General features: G+C 45.9%; 1 protein-coding gene across 2 annotated transcripts in view; it reads right to left on the bottom strand.

The window, feature by feature from the left end:
* Positions 1-7,777: 7,777 nt before the first annotated feature.
* Positions 7,778-18,440, bottom strand: part of Slc8a3 (solute carrier family 8 member A3) — a 146,181-nt gene continuing 135,518 nt past the window's right edge. Inside the window, exons 4-7 of one of the 2 annotated variants that reach the window (XM_050158621.1) lie at positions 15,000-15,124; positions 14,210-14,309; positions 12,155-12,427; positions 7,778-9,750 (exon numbers count right to left, since the gene is read on the bottom strand). In XM_050158621.1, coding sequence (XP_050014578.1) covers positions 9,374-9,750; positions 12,155-12,427; positions 14,210-14,309; positions 15,000-15,124 — 875 coding nt within the window. In that variant the 3' untranslated portion in view covers positions 7,778-9,373. Of the gene's footprint in view, positions 9,751-12,154; positions 12,431-14,209; positions 14,310-14,999; positions 15,125-18,440 lie in introns of both variants that reach the window. The other variant, XM_050158620.1, reaches the window with a different exon arrangement.

Here is an 18,440-nt window from a genome sequence, read left to right as displayed (position 1 = left end):
ACAGCCACTTGTTGGTTTAACACTATCTTTCTTCTCCCATTGTGCCAGGTGTCCATAGACTTAGAGGTCATACAGAGTGCATGCCAGGTCTTACAGTAGGTGTACTCACTGTACAGGTGTCCATAGACTTAGGGGTCATCTGGAGCACACACCAGGTCCTGCAGTAGGTATCCCCACTGTACAGCTGCCCATAGACTTAGGGGTCATCTGGAGCACATGTCAGGTCCTGCAGTGGGTATCCCCGTTGTCAGGTTGGCCTCATTGGTATGGGCAGTTTAGGTTTTGTGTGGCATCTTCCATATTTTTCCACATGAATATCCTCCATGTCAGCTTTGTTCTAGGGCCCCAGCTTCTGCTTCCCACTGAGATTGTTGCTGTATCGGGCTCCTCTGGGATGTCCATTCACCAATGGGAACCTTGCCCACCCAAGCCCTGCCAAATACTGGAAATTCAGGCTGGTCTGCAGCTGCTTCCTGTCTTGGATACTTCATCTCCCTCTCCTCTTAGTGTATAGATGAGGCTGATCACCAAGACTGCTGCGTGGGGGTGGTGTTGGTGCTGGTGTTGTTGTTGTTGGTAGTGATGATGGTGGTGGTGGTGGTGGCGATGCTGGTGGTGATGTTGGTAGTGATAGTGGTAGGGTGGTGGAGGTGTTGATATGGTGATGCTGGTGGCAGTAGTGGTAGTGGTGATGCTGGTGGTAATGGTGGTAGTGGTGATGCTGGTGGTGGTGGTGGCTGCGGTAGAGAGTCCAGTTGGGACATGAGGTGCCAAGCTTGCAGCTGTGGCTATGTATGTGAAGAGCTGGTGGTTCTCCTGGGAAGCTTTTAAAGAATTTCTCCTGTAGTTCTGGAGAAGACTGGGAGTGTAAATCAAGACCAAGAGGCAACATGACTTCAACAGTCAGCTCCATTAGGAGTTGTAAGGATATTGGTGGGAAAGGGCTGAAATAAGGTCATTTAAATGACCGATGCAGAACTGGGTACCTTACCCAACAAGCTATATGTTGGTCTTGTACCACAGCATCCCATCTTCAGAATAGAGAGATACAGGGAGGACAGTCCAATCAGGTCAAGAATGCACCTGTGGGTGACATAAACAGCTGGCTGTACCTGCAGCTGTGTTCCCTCTGTCTCAAACACTCTTCAGGAATTTATAAATGAGAAGACAAAAACAGAAACACTCAAAACCCCAAAACCACAAGGTTAATTCAAGAATGCCTCTGTGCAGTGTGCTAGCCAGCACTGTTCAGACCTGGACAGAGCCATGCTCTAGCACTATTGGGGATGACGCTCTGTCCGGGCTAATTTTGGGTCAACTTGACACAAGCTAGAGTCATATGAAAGAAGGGAGCCTCATTTGAGAAAACGCCTCCATAAGATTCAGCTGTAGGGCATTTTCTTAATTTTGATTGATGGAGGAGGGCCCAGCCCATGGTGGGTGGTGCTATCCCTGGGCTGCTGGTCTGAGTTCTATAAGAAAGCAGGCTGAGCAAGCCATGAGGAGCAAGCCAGTAAGCAGCAACCCCCTTCCCCCCTCAAGCCAAGGCCTCTGCATCAGCTCTTGCCTCCAGTTCCTGCCCTGCCTGAGCTCCTATTCTGGCTGTTTTCAGTGATGGACTACAATGTGGAAGGGCAAACTAAATAAACTCTTCCCTCTCAAGCTTTGCTTCAGGTCGTGGTGTTTCGTCTGAACAATAGTAATCATAGCTAGGATGCCCTCACAGACTGTGGTGGATGGAAATCCTCTCAGAGGACAGACGTTTAGACACCTAAGTGTCCTATATGTCCACTCTGGCTTGATTTATGGATCTAATTATGAACTCCTACCAATATCTTGGTAAGTGACTAAGGCACTATGATCTGGGTACCTGTCCCTTCCAGAACACACACTGAAGCATCCTCCTCGGAGTTGTTACATATCAGTACTACGTGAAGTAGAGCCTCTGAGAACTGCTCAGAATTAGATGTTAGCAAGTGGCGAAAGCACCCACAAGTGTGTTCATGGTCTCATATGACAAAGAAATGCAAGAGAGAGTAGGTTTGTACTGTTTGCCCTTTGCCACCTCAGGACTCTGCAGACAGTGTTTCCATCAGTAAGTTGGCTCCCATCAGTATGGCCCTTGAACCTTGGACTTCCCAGCCTCCATTAGTGGAAGACATTCTCTTGTATTTATAAGATATTCAATCTATGGCATTTAGTATAGCAGAAATAGAAAACAGACTCAGATATGAAGAAATCTGGGCAAGATGTGAATTGAGACCCACAGTATGAATACCAGTGTCTCACATGAATGCCTACCAGAGAGTATACATAGTGGTCTATATTCTCAGTGATCATCTGATGGACCAATGAGCCATGAGCACCAGCTGACCTCTTTCTTTAGCCACCCTGATATTTGTCCAGTGCACCAAAGTGTGGATGGCAGCAGAGCTGGAGGCTGTATTTTCATCAAAATGAAAGAATAAATAGCTACCATGCAATATAGAAGCAAATCCACTGCCAAGCAGTTGTAAAAAAGATGACAGCATGACATCCAGTTCCCACTGAGGTAGAAGATAGAAAGGACTGGAGACATGGCAAAAATAATTAAGTTCAAGTGCCAGAACCTAAACATTCTGAGGAACCAAAATAGCTGACATTGGGTCAAGCCCTTCCCAAAAAACTTAGGAAGAATGACTCATCCTCTTTGTGAGTACATGACAGACGGAATGCCACCGGTATTCCAGAGACAGCGTGTACCTATATTCATTGCGAGATTAGTCACAATATCCCAAACACGGAAGCAGCCTAAGTGCGTGTTGTTGAATAAAGGAATGAATAAATTAGTGGAGTATTACTGTGGTCGTTTCTGTCACTTGACACAACCTAGAATTTCCTGGGAAGAGAATATCCAGATTATCTACATTGGGCTGTCCTGTGAGCATGTTTGTGAGGGACTTAGTTATGTTGGTTGCTGTGGGAAGAAGACCCAGCCCACTGTAGGCAGTGCTATTCCTTAAGCAGGGGCTTCTAAACTGTACAGAACTGAAGAGATCAGGCTGAGAACAAACAAGCAAGCAAATGAGCAAGCATTATTCATTAATTTCTCTCTGCTCTTGACTTTGGGTGTATTAAGGACTAGCTATTTGAGGTTCCTGCCTTGACTTCGCCATAACGATGGACTGTAATCTGGAATTATATACTAAATCAAACCTCCTTCTCCCCTAAACTGCTAAGAGTATTTTATCATAGCAACAGAAACAAAAACAATACTCAGCTTTAAAAAGAAGGAAATTCTGCTGTGTACGATGTGGAGGAACTTAGAAGAAATGAGGCTAAGTGAAATAAGCCAAACACAGAAAGACAAATGATGCATGATCTCATTTATATACAGAATGTTCCTAAAAATCCAGATTAATGGAACAGAAAATTTGAATAGTTCTATCAATGGCTAGGGTGAGGGCTATGGGGAGATGCTGGCTCAAAGGTCCAAACTTGCAGTTATGAATGCTTAGGTTCTGCAAACCTAAGGCATGGCATAATGACCATTGTGAATACTATATGGAACATAAACTTCAAATTCCCTGAGAGTAGAACTGAAGTATTCCTATCATACTAAAGAGAGACTATATGGGGTGATGTACACACACATATATTTATATGATATATATATATATGACATGTGTGCATAATATTAGCTTGATTAAAATAATTCATACTGTATACACACATCAATTATCTAACACATTATGCATTATACATAATTTTTATCTATATATTAAACTTCAATAAATGTATAATCAAAATAAAAGAAGGAAGCTTTATGTTATTAGGAAAGGCTAAATTCACTATTTATAGTATCAGCCTGAGTCTCTCTGTTATGGTTTGGGCTTTGTATATGATCTGTCTCTACCAAAGTGCTTTTTGCTTGGGGAAGATTGAACCCAGGCTCTCACACATACTAGGCAAGTGCTACATGTCTATAGACCTCACAATGAGGCTTAGCTCCTAACATACCAGTACTGAGGGGGTACCAATAGGACTTTTAGGAGGTAACTGGGCTCCAGGTGCTCTGTCATGAAGGCATCAATATGGTTCCTGTGGTATTTTGGGGGGAAATGAGTTATTACAATGTGAGTCAGTTCTTTGATTCTCTCTGCTCCGCCTCCCACCACACACATGGATTTTTCTCGCACATGCTCACTTGCCCATTCCTTTCTCAGCCATGTTGTAGAAGCTAAGCAAGTGCCAGCAGCACTGTGGTCTTGATCCGATAGAAACGTGAGTTGAATACTTCTGTATAAAGCATTCAGATCCAGAAGTTTTTTTTTTTTTTTTTTTTTTTTTTTTTTTTTTTTATAGCAGCACAGACCCCAGACACACCACTCTGAGTGTCATGTGACATACTTGTCTGGGTAGTTTTCCAGGAATCCTTTTGAATGCCACGATCCCGGAAGATGTCTTTTTGAATTCCCTCGGCCTGGGGCCAGATGGCTTCCCATCTTTAATGATCAATACAAATGATTTCATCAAAGTGTAATTCCCCTGGTCGGCCCCTGAGCTTCGCAGGTGCATCCACTCTAAGCATCTTTGTTCAGGAAGATGAGGATGCGGTAGGTGAGAAGACATTGTGGAGGGGCCAGAGAACCAACTGTTGGCTGGCTCCCAATTGCCAACTGGCCGCCTTTCTGTGGGTTTCTTTCACCGGCTACATTCAACCTGCTGTAATTCTAGTCTCTTCCCATCCTTTGTTCTGGTGTCTGTTACAAGAGGTCATGATATTCTGGAACAAGCACTCTGAGCAAAATTTGGAACCAGACCCATGTTTCTGCCTGATCCGCACTGCCTGTGTGCTCCAGGCTAATCATATAACCACTTGTAACCTGCTTGACAGAAAAGAATAATATCTACCTCTTATCAGACAAAAGTGGTGTATATTAAAGGCTTCGAAAACTGCGTAGACACAGGTCACACTGCTCTTGGCCATTAATATTAAAATATCCGTCCTTAATCGCAAAGGCATTGTGACAGGACAATCATTTACTCTAAAAGATCCTTTTGCGGTTTGGAGAGGTTACGGGCGGCGAGCGCCGGCTAAGGATTGTGTTTCACAGTCTCTTTTGTATTTGAATGAGTAAAAGTGACTAGCTCTTACTAATTGGATATGAGCAAGCACGGCATGACTTGGGAGCTGAGGCAGTTAGATCCGGGCACACCACCTCCAATTTACTTCCCATTTGAGATGACTGGAGAAGACACACAGGACTGGCACTTACAGAAGGACAGAGACGAGTCCCTCAGTCATCACGTGGAAAAGAGTGTTACCTGCTGATGAAGAGCATCTTCCTTAGATCACTGCATGAATGGGGAACAAACTTCATTTTCCCTAGCTACTGAAATGGCTGGGGCTAATTTATTATGATAGCTCTTGTGTCCTGAGAACAAATGAGGGAAAGGGAGGGGAATGTGGTGGCTCTGCGTGCTCACACTGGCTGGTAGTGCCAACTTCATACTGATGAATGCTCAGCCTTTGGGACCAGGACTCCCTGAAGGGATGCCTGCAGTGTTGCCAGTTATGGCTGTCAGGCAGTTCTGCACATCACCTCGTGCTCCCCACCCCCTTGTGTCTATGTCCTAGAATATCAATATTAATATTGGAAGTAATTGTCTTCAGAAGCCGTCGGCTGCTGTGAGCCAGGAGAGGCGTTCACTCAATTCAGAGAACTAGTTGTGTCTAGACTCACATTAAGGTCCTTCCTCTCTGTGGACACCAGCCTTAAATCTCCTCCATATTCACTAGGGGTCATCCGTAGATGGACCTCAACCTCTCTCCACTAAGTTCAATGTCTGGGTGATCTACAAGTGACTCTAAGCGGGGAGACATGAGCACAGATGGAGTCCATGCTCCTGTCTCTCCCATGGAATCATCTAGAAGACATTTCTTTTTCATTCTCAGCTACCAATGAAATAGAGTGAATCTTTAGCTCAGATCTTCCTGCTTATTTATCCTCTCTCTCTCCCTACTTATCATCTATCTGTCTGTCCGTCTGTCCATCCATCCATCCATCCATCCATCCAATCTATCATCTATCTATCTATCTATCTATCTATCTATCTATCTATCTATCTATCCACCCACCTACCATCCATCCCACCCACCCACCTACCTACCTATCTATTGTATTCTAGTTATCAGTGCTTTGAAGGGCTTATATTCTCAAATCTGCTTTCTTAGCCCAGTTTTGCCAGAAATTTAAGCCTAGGCAAGGATTAAACTTCATAGTGCAAAAAGATAAGTAATATGTATTTATTCATTTTGGTGGTGGTAGAATTCTCTTTCTATTCCTTTTCCTTTCTTTCCTTTTGCCTTTAACAGAGGACCTTTCCTTGGGCTTATCTTTTCTCAGATATACCAGCAGGCAGCAGCTAGCATCCACCTGCATTTTTTCTTCTTGAGCTCCATGCCATGGTCCTATCGGGTTCCTTTTTGTCTGTCTTTCAATGTTGAGTCCTTTCACCAAAGTAAATTACTGTACATTTTGCTTTAAGGTCCCATTCTCAGTGAGGTCCTTCCCAATTCAGGACCCAGTCAGTGTTGCCACATGACTGTGTCCTGTGGCCTTCTGTTCATGCCACACTCAGAGCACATGAGTCACAGGGCCTTTTTCATGTTTGCACCTAATTGTGCACAAACTTCATGGGCTCCTTCCACTCCATAGCTTTCAGAAGGGCACTGACATATATGTGTAATTCCTATCTCCACACTTTGTCGGACTTGTTTGGGCCTGGAACAGGCATAGTGCATAGCTAACTATCCACACATTCTCCACTCACCTCTTCACATGCCCCCCTCTCTCCTCTCTGTCTGTCTGTCTGTCTGTCTGTCTGTCTGTCTTTCTCTCTCACACACACACCAAGGTAGCCTCCACAAAGTTTTATGTCTTCTGGAAATGCCCTTCTGGGAGTTAATTGTGGTCTCTCAGTTGAGAATTTGCTCTCAGGTTCCCAAAAGAGAGTTTCAGTCAGTTCTGTAGAGTGGAGTTGTGAGACCATGAAATCACACCAGAGCTGTCAACTGAGCTGGACTGTAGGTCAAGGCAAACAAAGGGGTCCCCTAGGGAGATAGGGGGAGCAAAGGGCTCCACACTCAGACAGAAGCAAGGACTGGAGGGAACACATGGATGGGAGGCAGGGAAGGCTTGGCTTTCCAGGACTTCCTGATCTGAGTTTCTCAAAAACCTCCCCCCACCAGGCATTCCAATGCTTTCACATCTATTTCTAGAACCATTTAATTGGTATCTGTCTCTTAGAACCCCGAAGCACCATATAAAAAGAAATTTTATTTCATTTCTTTGACTGTGACTTTCTTGTGGTCAGGAACTGAATCTTCACGGTGTCACAGAGTGTAACAACACATGGAAGGCGATCACTGCAGGACTGGAGTGAGCAATGAGCAGATGAATGCTGATTCTGGGTCTATGTGTAGAGTTCTGGCTAAATATGAATTTCTAGTCACAGTCCTGCCCTGCTGTGCCCTTCTGGTACAAAATGCTCCCTAGCCTTCATTGGCACAGTTCTTATTACCTGTGTCTTCCAGCTTCTTTAAGTCTGAGTTGTGACAGGCAGCGTTCCCTAAACTTTTTTTTTCTTAAAAAATTACAATGCCTAGCACATTAACACTGTGTTTGATGGGAGATGACACCTTTGGTTCAATTGCTTCTGCTTCAGCAGATGCCCAAGATGGGCCCTGGACCATTCATCGAAGGAAGAACCATGGGCAGAAACAGGCTGTGAGTGGAGAGACATAGAAGTAGACCTTTCACTTTTATTTATTTATTTTTTTGAACCAACCCAACATTTCCACCAGCAACTGTCAACATAGCTTAGGACACGAACATTGTTTTCTTTTTTTTCTTAAAAAATGTGTTCAAAATTAAACAGGTGTTATTTTAATTTCATTTTTTTCTGTCTTAGAAAATGTATTTATGTCAATGCAGAAAGCCTCAAGACCCGTGGGCAGTTTTGTAGTGTGTGTGTGTGTGTGTGTGTCTGTATGTTAAAGCCAGGAGGACTTTTCAAATACGTAAGGAAAAGGTCTGGGGGGGGGTGTCAATGTGTCCATCATTTTCTAAGAGCCCTGGCTCTTTGGGAATGTGATGACTTGGATTCCTGGGAAAGGAGGAGGTATAAGAAATACCCCACAGGCTGGGTCGAGAACTTTCTGAGGCTTAAAAACAAGCAGGAACGTGGGGAAAATGAGAGATTCCAGTTCCTATCTTGTGGGCATGCTTTCAAAAGTGGCCTGAAGGCCAGGAGAGGAGGAAGGGGCCCCCTGTTCTCTTAGAAACCTCCAAATTCTCACATCACTTCAAGCAATCTCCTTAGCCTTTTGAGTATGGCGCACTGGCGAGGGAGGGGTGGTAATGCCGGCATTCTCCAGAAACACTGACCCTCTCTACACGTGATCCATTCCCTTAGAGACCTCCCCAGTCGGGCACCCTCTTCTCTCCCACCTCAGACACAAACACCAGAACATTGGAGGGGGTTTCCCTTCTGTTTCTCCAGCTGCCCTTGGTCAGCATGGGGGACTCTTATTTCCTATTACCAAGTCTCAACTTGGCAAGTGTCTCTGTGGGAGGGCACACATACAGGGGCTGACATACAACATGGAGAAGCAGAATGACCTCCGTAAAGATGAGTGTGACTGCGCTGTAATTTTGGTGTGATGTCAATGCAAGCAGACGAAACTCCTCCTGCACCCTGAGTTGGAGCCAAGAGACAGCTGCGGCTTTGTGAGAGCAGGAGGGGTGTGTGCCAGCAAGCCCATGCCTCCATCTGTCGCTCAAACTTGGAGTTCCTTCAGGGACCTTTGTCACTAACTTCAGAAAGAAAAGACAAGACAATAAGTGGAGCCTGGCAGGGAGACGAAAGTGATCACACTGGCAATTTGATGAAGAGAGCACCCCAAAATCAGCCATGTGGAGATGGCGCATCCTCACACCCTGACAGCTGAATGAGGGAGTCTTGATGCATGTCACGGGAGGCAGGGGAAATCCTGCCCCGCAGAGAACTAGAGTCAAAGGAAGAGTGGGATACACAAGAGACGGCTCGGGGACATGAATGGAGGATGGGGTAGAGGTGGATTTGTTGCTGCTGTTGGTTTGTTTTTAATTAAATACTTTGGACAGGTGGTGTCTCCTTCATTCCATTGGATTGGTTAGATTTTTTGCCCTTTCTGTGCAGTGCCAGGGCCTAGGTCACGTGACGTTCCTGGGGCTTGGGTCCCGATGCTGCTTCTCCAGGGCTGCTCAACCTGGAGAGGTTGGCGAGGAAGCGCCCTTCTCTTCGGAGAAACTCCAGGCCTGCCCTGTGGAGGTCTTGCTCTGGCGGTTCAGAACCCCTTGATGTAGCAGTAGGCCTCCAGTGTGGCAAAAAGTATGTAGAGGAGCCACAGGCTGACGAAGAGCCACGTCGTGGCAAGCTTGCAGCCACGGGGACCTCCGAGCTCCCCGCCCAGGTGGGGCCGCCGACGGTACAAGAGCACACTGAGGCAGACGAATGCAAAGATGGTGAAAAGAGTGACCGAGAAGGCTAGAGTGCCAGCAGACACATGGAACTCCTGTCCCTGCATGGCCCAGTAGATGGCGGCCACGGACCAGGCCAAGCCAATACCCAGGAAGACGTTGACAGCATTACTGCCGGTGACGTTGCCAATGGAGGCATCTGCATACACATCCTGCAGGGCAGCAGCTTTGCTGGCGAACGTATCTGGAAAAGGACAAAGACAAATGGGAGCCGTGGGAGGCTGGGATGTGCAGGGTTTGCCTTTGAGTATCCCTCACAGGCAGCTTGGCAGCGCGGGCAAACGGGCCACTTCCAGCCCTGTCACTCATGAACTGTATAGCTTTATAGATTATAGATCCAATGAAGGGTCCGGGTTTCCCGTTCCTCATCTGTAGGTGTACGAAACACCCTAAGAGCTATTTATTCCTGTTCTAATATTTACCAAGGGAGCCTATCACCCCCTGCTAACAATCATATCATGTTTGCAGCAAAGAAGATTCAGTCACTTCATAACATCTGCCCAGGCAACTTTCATATCCTAGGGAAGCAGCTGGAGCAGGTGATTGGCTGTAACTGTCCTGTGGGGCATGCACTCATTTCACCCTGAAAATGACTGAGCAATACTCGTGCACACAGGAGAATCAGGATCAAGGCATCTACACAAGGCCACTTGAGTGAGCAAGAGACTTGACTCTAGAATCCCCATGGGAGGACCCTGCCCATAACACCCTCTCATTCCCAAAGAGCTTCCACAAGAGCTATGATAGCAGAGGCGTGGACCTCAGTATATTCTTCTGAAAGCTCCGGGATTGTCAAGTGCTTTCTGGACCAACTTCCAGGCCTTGGAAATACCCCGAATGATCTCTCTACCAGTATAGCCTGATCTCTCACTCTTGTCAAATTTCTCAGATCGCCCAGAGAAAGCTTCTTGCCCCAACTTGACTATGACCTCCATTATTCTTTCCCCTCACATGGGCTCCTTCCCCTCCATCAGTTTAGACACACCAAGGCCCAGAGAACAGCGAGCATGGGGCATTTCAACTGCAAAGCTTCCGCCATCATCTGACTTCTTATCAACAGATTTATTTCCAAAATAGCCAGACCTCTGGCGTGACTAAGACACTCCTACCCCCACCCTGGTCTGTCCTGGGAGTTGAGGAGGAGGAGTTCCTGGAGTGTGGTGTAGATATCCTGTGACGATTCGTTTTGAGTGTCAACTTGACTTGATGGAGAGCCACCCAGGGGAAGTAGTAGAGCACACCTTTGGGCGTACCTGCGATGAAGTCTCCAGAGACTGTTAGATCCCACGGGCTGTTTTGCAAGGAATGGACGAATCCATTGATAGAGTCACAATACGATGGTGATATTAGGTGGCAGTGAAAGGTAGGAGGGACCTAGGTGGGGGATGTAGCTTACTTGGGGGGCCATTTCTTGGAGCTTATAGCGTGCCTTGGGCCTGTCCTATGTTCTCATTCTCTGGTTTTGTCAACCACGATGTGACTTGCTTTTCTCGGTCATGCCTCCTTCCCTGCCATGCTGTGTTAACACTCCTGAAACCAGGAGTGAAACGAATCCTTCCTTCTTTAAGCATTTTCCTTGGGACTTTTGTCACGGCCATGCTGAAGAAGTGAATGGGTGTAATTGATCTCCAGCAGGATGTTTCTTTGTTCCAACGAAAGTTGCCCTTGGTTCCCCCTGCTGACTCCTGCCTGGTAAGATTTAGCCCAAGTACTTGAAGCTAGCAAAAGGTCAGAGTTCAGGTGCCATAGAGACCCAGACTAAATTAAGTAGGGAGCCTGGCCTACTACAGTCACCCTGTATCTGCTACCTGCTGCTTGTCATTCAGGCCTGGTTTCCACAGGACCTGGCCTAACCCAACTTAACTAAGGCTCCCTGTTTGACACCTTTACTTCATAGAAATCGTTGAAAATCTTTTTTAAAAAAATCATTTGGGTAGGGTCTCCTTTGCTAGATTTTTAGCTGAAGGCTGAGAAGGAAGCATGTTTGCCTCAATTCACACAATAGATGTGCAACTAGCTCGGCACTGTATCTGGCATCCTGGGAGCTCAGTAAATATTAGTCTACTAAGTGAATCAATGAAGCCTTACTGCTGTTTGCCTTGGGATATTTAGAAGGAAATAAAGAGCATGTAATTCCTCACATGGAAAGACAAATCTCAACTAAGGTTCTTATGCCTGTTCTGATAGGAGACACTTTGCCCTCATAGATGCCCACGGGAACAGGGGAGGCCAAGAAGGATTGTGGATAGTTTGATAGGGACATTTGTAAGCAAGGTAATATTTAATCTCTCAGAGGCTGCCAGAGGCAAATAGAAGGACATTATTGTATGCATTTAATTGCATTTCTTGTGTCCTAGTAATACAATATAAAGGCTAAAAAATTGGGACGCTAACTTGGTCAGGTTCTGTATCCTTGGTAGGGCTCAGTTTTCCTGTCTAAGATTTTGATGAGCAGAGCAGTGATTGAACGTGTGAATTGGTTATTACCCACAGTGCCTGTTGCTTCCTATCTGAGAAGAGGCAGAGTCCAGGGGTCATTTGAACCAGGGGATATCCCCTTGGCAAACTTAAGTACCTCTCACTCTCACCTGGCACAGAGGTGCCGAATGCCACGAAGACAACAGCTGTGACTGAATCCTTGAGCCCAATTGTGCAGCCGAAGTGAGAGGCTAGGTCCCCGATGATGGCGGTGAGCATGCCAATAATGAGGATGGAGACCACAAAGCAGGCCCAGCCATGGCAGTACTCCGTGGGGGGCACACAGGCAAAAAGCACCTTCCAGAAGACTGTCAGGAAGTGCATGACGTAGTCAAAGCAGGAAGGCAGCCTCTCCTCTCCCGATTCATCCTCATCTTCATCCCCTGCTGGAGGTAAGATAAACAGGCTTGAGACAGGGGAAGTGAGATCAGATCTTCATTCGTGAAAAAGTCAAGTCCAACCCATGCTACAGGCATCCTGGGCTGAGTGGGGATGCTGATCTCTCTGGACAGCAAGCGAGGAACAGCGTGTGGGCGCCAGTTACACAGTGGGGATGATGGGAAATGAATTGGTCATAGGGTCACCTATGACCTAGTTTCAATGCAGGGTACTAAGCGAACAAACTGTAGACTATAGAAAAAGAAGAGAGGATGCAAGTAAGAGGCAGAGTGGGAGAACAGGAGGACAAGGAGGGGGAAGAAAGGAGGCAGGGACAGGCTGTATTTGATTTTCTAGGTAAAGGAAACAGAACTGGCTGTGTGCTTGACTACTCCTCACTGGGTGCCAGTGAGGTTCCTCTCAAGTTTCTAACCTGTCTTCAGCGATGACGACCATAATTCTGCCATCATCCACCCCCAGAGGGATGGCTGTCATTCCAGAGCATAGAGGCTGTACCCTTCCTCAGATGTCCCATGGAACAGGGCAGGGATGGTCTCTGTTCTTTGCTAGCAACTATGGGTACATGTGCCCCGCCAGTGACCGCCCCCCGAGAGAATGTACTGAGGTACCTGTGTCCCTTCAAGGGCAAGTTTAAATGCTTTCAGTTTGCAAAGAACAGAAATCAGGAATCTGGGCTCTAATTCCAATTTTAAATGAAAGGAATCTTAGCCTGGGGTACTTTAGAGTTTTTGAACTTCAGATCCTCCCTTTGTGAAGGGAAGTAGACTGTGTGGCCTACATTCCTTCTGTGGTCTCTCGAGGGGCACAGTCATGTCATCAGAAGGGGCACGGCAGAATGGATGTGGAAGCGGGGCAGCAGCAGTAGCAAGCCTCTCTTCCCGGCTGTGCTTTTGCTCTGGCTCTGGGACCTTAGGGATGTAACCCCGTGGGTTGCTATGACAACAAAATCTCATGGAAAAAGACAAGGCCAGTAGTGCTTGTCTGTTTAAGAGAACTATAGTGTTGCTGAGAGACAATACAGGGGCAGTTGGGAGACCCTGTCCATTCTCATTCCAACACACCTGCGGGTATCTGGGACTTCTGCCTAGGCTGGCGACACTATGGCGGAGTCATTCTGCTAGTGTCAAAGAACTCATTCAGGGTAGAGAGATTCATCAGGGAGGTCAACGCAAAGCATTTTGCTAGCTCTTAACATCTGGTCTCTAAACCAGAATTCTTTTCCATTTTACCAAAAAGGAAAAGCAAACTTGTGGGGAGGTGAGGAATGATGGAAACTGGATTTCATGGGTACATATTTTGTACTTGTACTTCTGAGAAAGGCGACAGCAGTTCTTTTTAGGACTGAAAACATTGAAGATAGAAAGGATACTTACACTAGCTCACACAGAAGAATCAGGAATTGAATCCAGATGTCACTACCCTCTTTTTTTTTATTATTTTGTTTTTCCGAGACAGGGTTTCTCTGTAGCTTTGGAGCCTGTCCTGAAACTAGCTTTTGTAGACAAGGCTGACCTTGAACTCACAGAGATCCACCTGCATCAGCCTCCAAGTGCTGGGATTAAAGGCGTGTGCCACCAACACTTTGCTAGTCACTACCCTCTATCTTTTAGTTACCCGTTGAAAGAGATAAGCATCTCAGACCGGAGCTGGGAAGACTCCGGGCCTAAGAGCTCTCCTTGAAAGTGATGAGCCACTAAGGGGGCCGTGATCTTCTTTCTTGGTGGCTATCTGCACTCCTAGAAAGGCTATCGTGAGGGTACTCTTACCTGCACTAACAGTGATGGCTTCCATGAACTGGTCCCTCCAGGAATGGGTCCCCACAACCAGCGCCAGGTTTGTCTTCTTGATCAGCTTATCCACTGTACTCTATCATGGAGAGAAAAACTTGGACTCATGAGGTTAGATTTCTCAAGACTAGTGAGGACTCCCCTGTTACAAAGGAATGAAAGATGCCCTGAATCACAAGGGTTCTAAAATCTTTTCATGAGGTGGTGTCCTTGGATGAGATCTTCTTGGGCAATCCCCCTAGTTCCCTTTTCTCTAATTGTGGATTCAGACACTGGGTGTTCAGAGGAATGTAACTACAGAGGATATAGTGGTCTTTTGAGACAGAATCTGTCTCTAACACAGCAGTTCTCTATATAGACCAGGTTGACCTTGAACTCACAGACACACCTGCTTCAGCCTCACAAGTGCCTTGGATTAAAGGCTTGGCCCACCACACTTGGCTTGAAATGTAACTATAGAATAAGACGTCAGTAAACCTTGGTCTGCAGTAGTGAGTTTTGGTATGTTTAAAACATAAAATTGTGGTGACACGTCTAAGAGCTCCCTGCCCTACTTATTTCATATTTTACATCATGTTTCCCTATGGTATTCCTAGCATACAAATAACCAGAACACTTGTTACATATTATAAATGGAAAACTGAGCCCTGGGGGTGGATAAGTAATTTGTTTGGTTTCTAATTCACATTTTCCGCGGTGAAATTAGAAAAAAGCCTCATCTCTTCTGCTTCCCACTTTAGCTATCGATAGACCTCACTGATGGTCTGACCTTGAACTCATAGGACTCTTCAATGATGACCTCTAGTTTGGGGTGTTCACCCAATATTGGCTTTCCCATCTCTGCTATTCTCTTGGCCTCCTCTTCCTCCATAGTCAGCTTCCTGTCTGTCACCTCTGCAACAAAAGAAAAATCAGATGAGCTTTAGCACCTTTTCCATCTCCCAGTTCTTTATCGCTCAGGGGCATGGGCAGTGGGTGGAAAGCAAGGCGTTCTCAAGAACAGGGACTGGGCATCTCTAGTTTCTCTTTCTACTAATGGCTGAACACCCTGATCAGGCCACAGACATGCTCCTGGTAGACCCGAGAATGAGCATTTCTCTTTTGATTTTATTTTCTGGTAGGGAATCTGACCCAAAGAATTCCCAGTGAATGGTACCAAATGATGCTCCCAAGCCATTTAGAGAGTGACTGCAGAGCTGGGAAGAAAAGCCAAATCGCATGGTCTTGACAATTTTGCGCTGCTGGAGCTGATTGTCCATTACTTCATGTAAGAGTTCTGGAAGATACACGGATCCAAAGGCACTGCCTACTGGCCCCCATTGTCATTTGTTTTCAACATTGTTGGCACTGTTGCATCTATGAAAGAGAAAGGGAATGTTTGCAGAACCATCTCCGTTTCATACAGGTGACTGACATCTTCACAATGGGAAACTTGGACAATTCCCAGGACACTTCATGGTGTTCCAGAGATAGATTCCTCCAGGATTTCTATACAAGGCAGGGCCATTTCTTCTGGGATTAAAAAGCAAAAATAAAACAAAGTCCTTCCTTTATTTTCTTTATAAGCATTCTCTGCGGCCCTCAGCGTCTTGCATCATTTACCAATGGTCCCTTCTCACGCTGAACAGCTAAACAGGTTTTCCACTTCAGCCACTTCACCATGAAGACGTGTTTTTCTGGATTAGAGTGAAATAGAGATTGAATCTTTTCATTCCCCTTTGATTAGAAAATCGCTCTTGGCAGTCTGTTTCTTTCAGAGCTCATTTAAACATCTCCCCATCCAAGCCCGCATTCTCACATGTAATTAGTTCTTTCATTCAGCTCCTTAATTGCTTTCATTCCACAGAGTAAACCTCCTTTGGGAATCCTCTAGTCCTTGGATAATCCCAAGGACAAAATGGGTCAAAGGCCAAGGAAGTCTTTTTCTTTCCTTTTTTCTTTTTTTCTTTCCCCGCTTGGATTCTTGAGGTTGCAATAAAAGCAATCCACAGGAAAAACTATAAAATACGGCTGGGTTTTACTAGGTAGGAGACTTATTTATATAAAGATTTCCTTGGTTAGCCAGAATGAGGACAGTTGATGGTGTGCAGACTCCAGTGTCTGAACTTGCTACTGGACTCTACAACCAATGAAAGAGAAGGCCATCCCGACAATGTCTGGGAGCTGTCCGTGGTGCTGCACCATAGTAGCTCTGGTGGTTTCTGAAGATTAAGCTCTCTCTCTCTCTCTCTCTCTCTCTCTCTCTCTCTCTCTCTCTCTCTCTCTCTCTCTCTCTCTCTCTCTCTCTCTCTCTCTCTCTCTCTCTCTCTCTCTCTCCTCTCTCTCTCTCTCTCACACACACACACATACACACACAAACATACACACACATTGTGCTCATTTTTTCCTCACACACATGTAATGTATTCTATAGGCCCCTTCCTCATTCTCTGTCACCCCATCAAGTCTCTCTCAATCTTACAAGTTCCCTTTCCATGTTCACACATTCGCGTTTTATTTTGAGACTCGTTGAGTTTAACCTGGGCCATACACATTAGGATGGGTTTGAAATTCTCTACTAGAGACTTGTGGGTTCACCAGTGGTTACTCAACTGATGGCAGCAACTCTCTAGTTCCAAGAATCTATCATGGTCATGAGGGTCGCAGGTTGGGAGGGTCCTCTTGAGTGCGTTTCCCTTCTGTGGTTGGCTGTTGACAGGTCCATTCTTGTGCAGGTTCAGGGTAGGCGAGTGCAGTTGTATTGAGTTCAGGGTTAGAATGGCTGTACTGTGTTCAGGAGATGACATTCTGTGGCCCTTCACCCCATTCTCTGGCTGTTACATTCTTCCTGCTTCTCTCCCATGGTGTTCTCTGAGTCTTGGAGGGATGGCATACATGCCTTGCTTGTGGCTGAACACTCAGCTATTCCTTGTTCTTTTATATTTCCAAGCTGGAGGACATCTTATGGTACAGCCTCACCTCACTTACTTCATTTAATATGGGTCTCATATGAGTTCATTCAGAAGGCAAATCCAGGAGTCTGAATGTGCTGGGTCTATTTACAAGAACAGCAGCCCTGGAAATGGAACTGCAAGGCAACCTGGGAGAAAAGCCCTTAGGGAAGACAGACTCCTGAAAGAATGAGTAGCCGTCTCCTCTTCCTTCTGGCTTTGGCATCACATACCACTGCTTGTCTCAGCAGTGACAGTGTTATTCTGCTCCTCCCTCGCCAGTTCCCTCATGTCATACTTCACATGTGCCACAGGAACTTTATACCACCACAATGAGCTCTCCAGTGACACGTAAATGTTCCCGTCTAACCCCTTGTCTAGCTGTCAATCTAGCACTATATCCACCTGGCATATTATTGATCCACCTGCTGACCTGTCCACCCCTGTGGTGACAGTCACTTTTTCTGTCTAGCCTTCTGCAAAAATCCCTTTGACAAATAGCCAATGCTCTATTGGCAAGTCACCCACAGTCCCACAGAAGTACTCTCCTGTTAACTGACTCACATGCCTTTCTATGAACCCCGACTTAGTGTCTTGATGTCAATCCTCTTCCTTTACTAATTTTTATAGACTGGTCATAGCTCAAGTTCAAGTTAAGTTAATTTCACAAGCCCCAGACTTAAAAGACCAATGCTAATGATTCTGACTGCTCCTCGGAATTTCAAGTGAAGAGAACAATGAGAGGTGATCTCGATGTGCAGGCCGACTAAACAAACCCTCATTTCTAGGAAGAGAAAGGGAGAGAGGTGGGGGAGGAGGTAGAATGTAAATACGAAGGAAGATTGGGCAAATACTGGAAGAACAAAGAGCTCTCCAGGCTGGACAAGGATAGGCTGTGAACACCCTGTGGATATCCCTACGAAGAAGCAGTGGTGTGGCCAGGGCTCTCACTCTAAGGCCCTTGCACTTGGTGGAATAGCCCAGGATGAACACATTTACTCTTCCACCACCAGGTGCTGTCAATCACATTGGCCTGTCCCCTCAGGAAGATGGAAATTGAAACCTGAGGTTTCTGGTGGGTGGAAAAGCCTAATCAAGGGCTCCTGATTCAAAGGAGATATAGGACGCCCCCCTCTGCATTTTATATTTCCATTGGTGTCTGAAATCTTGTTAAAAGTATAATGAAACTTAACCCAAATACAAATATGTGTGTTAGCAGTGAAGGCAAGAACTGGAACAAAGAAACCTGAATGTATCCATGTGGGGTAGTATGAGCAGAG

This window comes from Alexandromys fortis, unplaced genomic scaffold (genome assembly GCF_014885135.2).
Source record: "Alexandromys fortis isolate MF-2015 unplaced genomic scaffold, M_Fortis_MF-2015_v1.1 scaffold_99, whole genome shotgun sequence".
NCBI lineage: Eukaryota > Metazoa > Chordata > Mammalia > Rodentia > Cricetidae > Alexandromys > Alexandromys fortis.
This window is presented reverse-complemented; position numbering and strand designations above follow the sequence as displayed.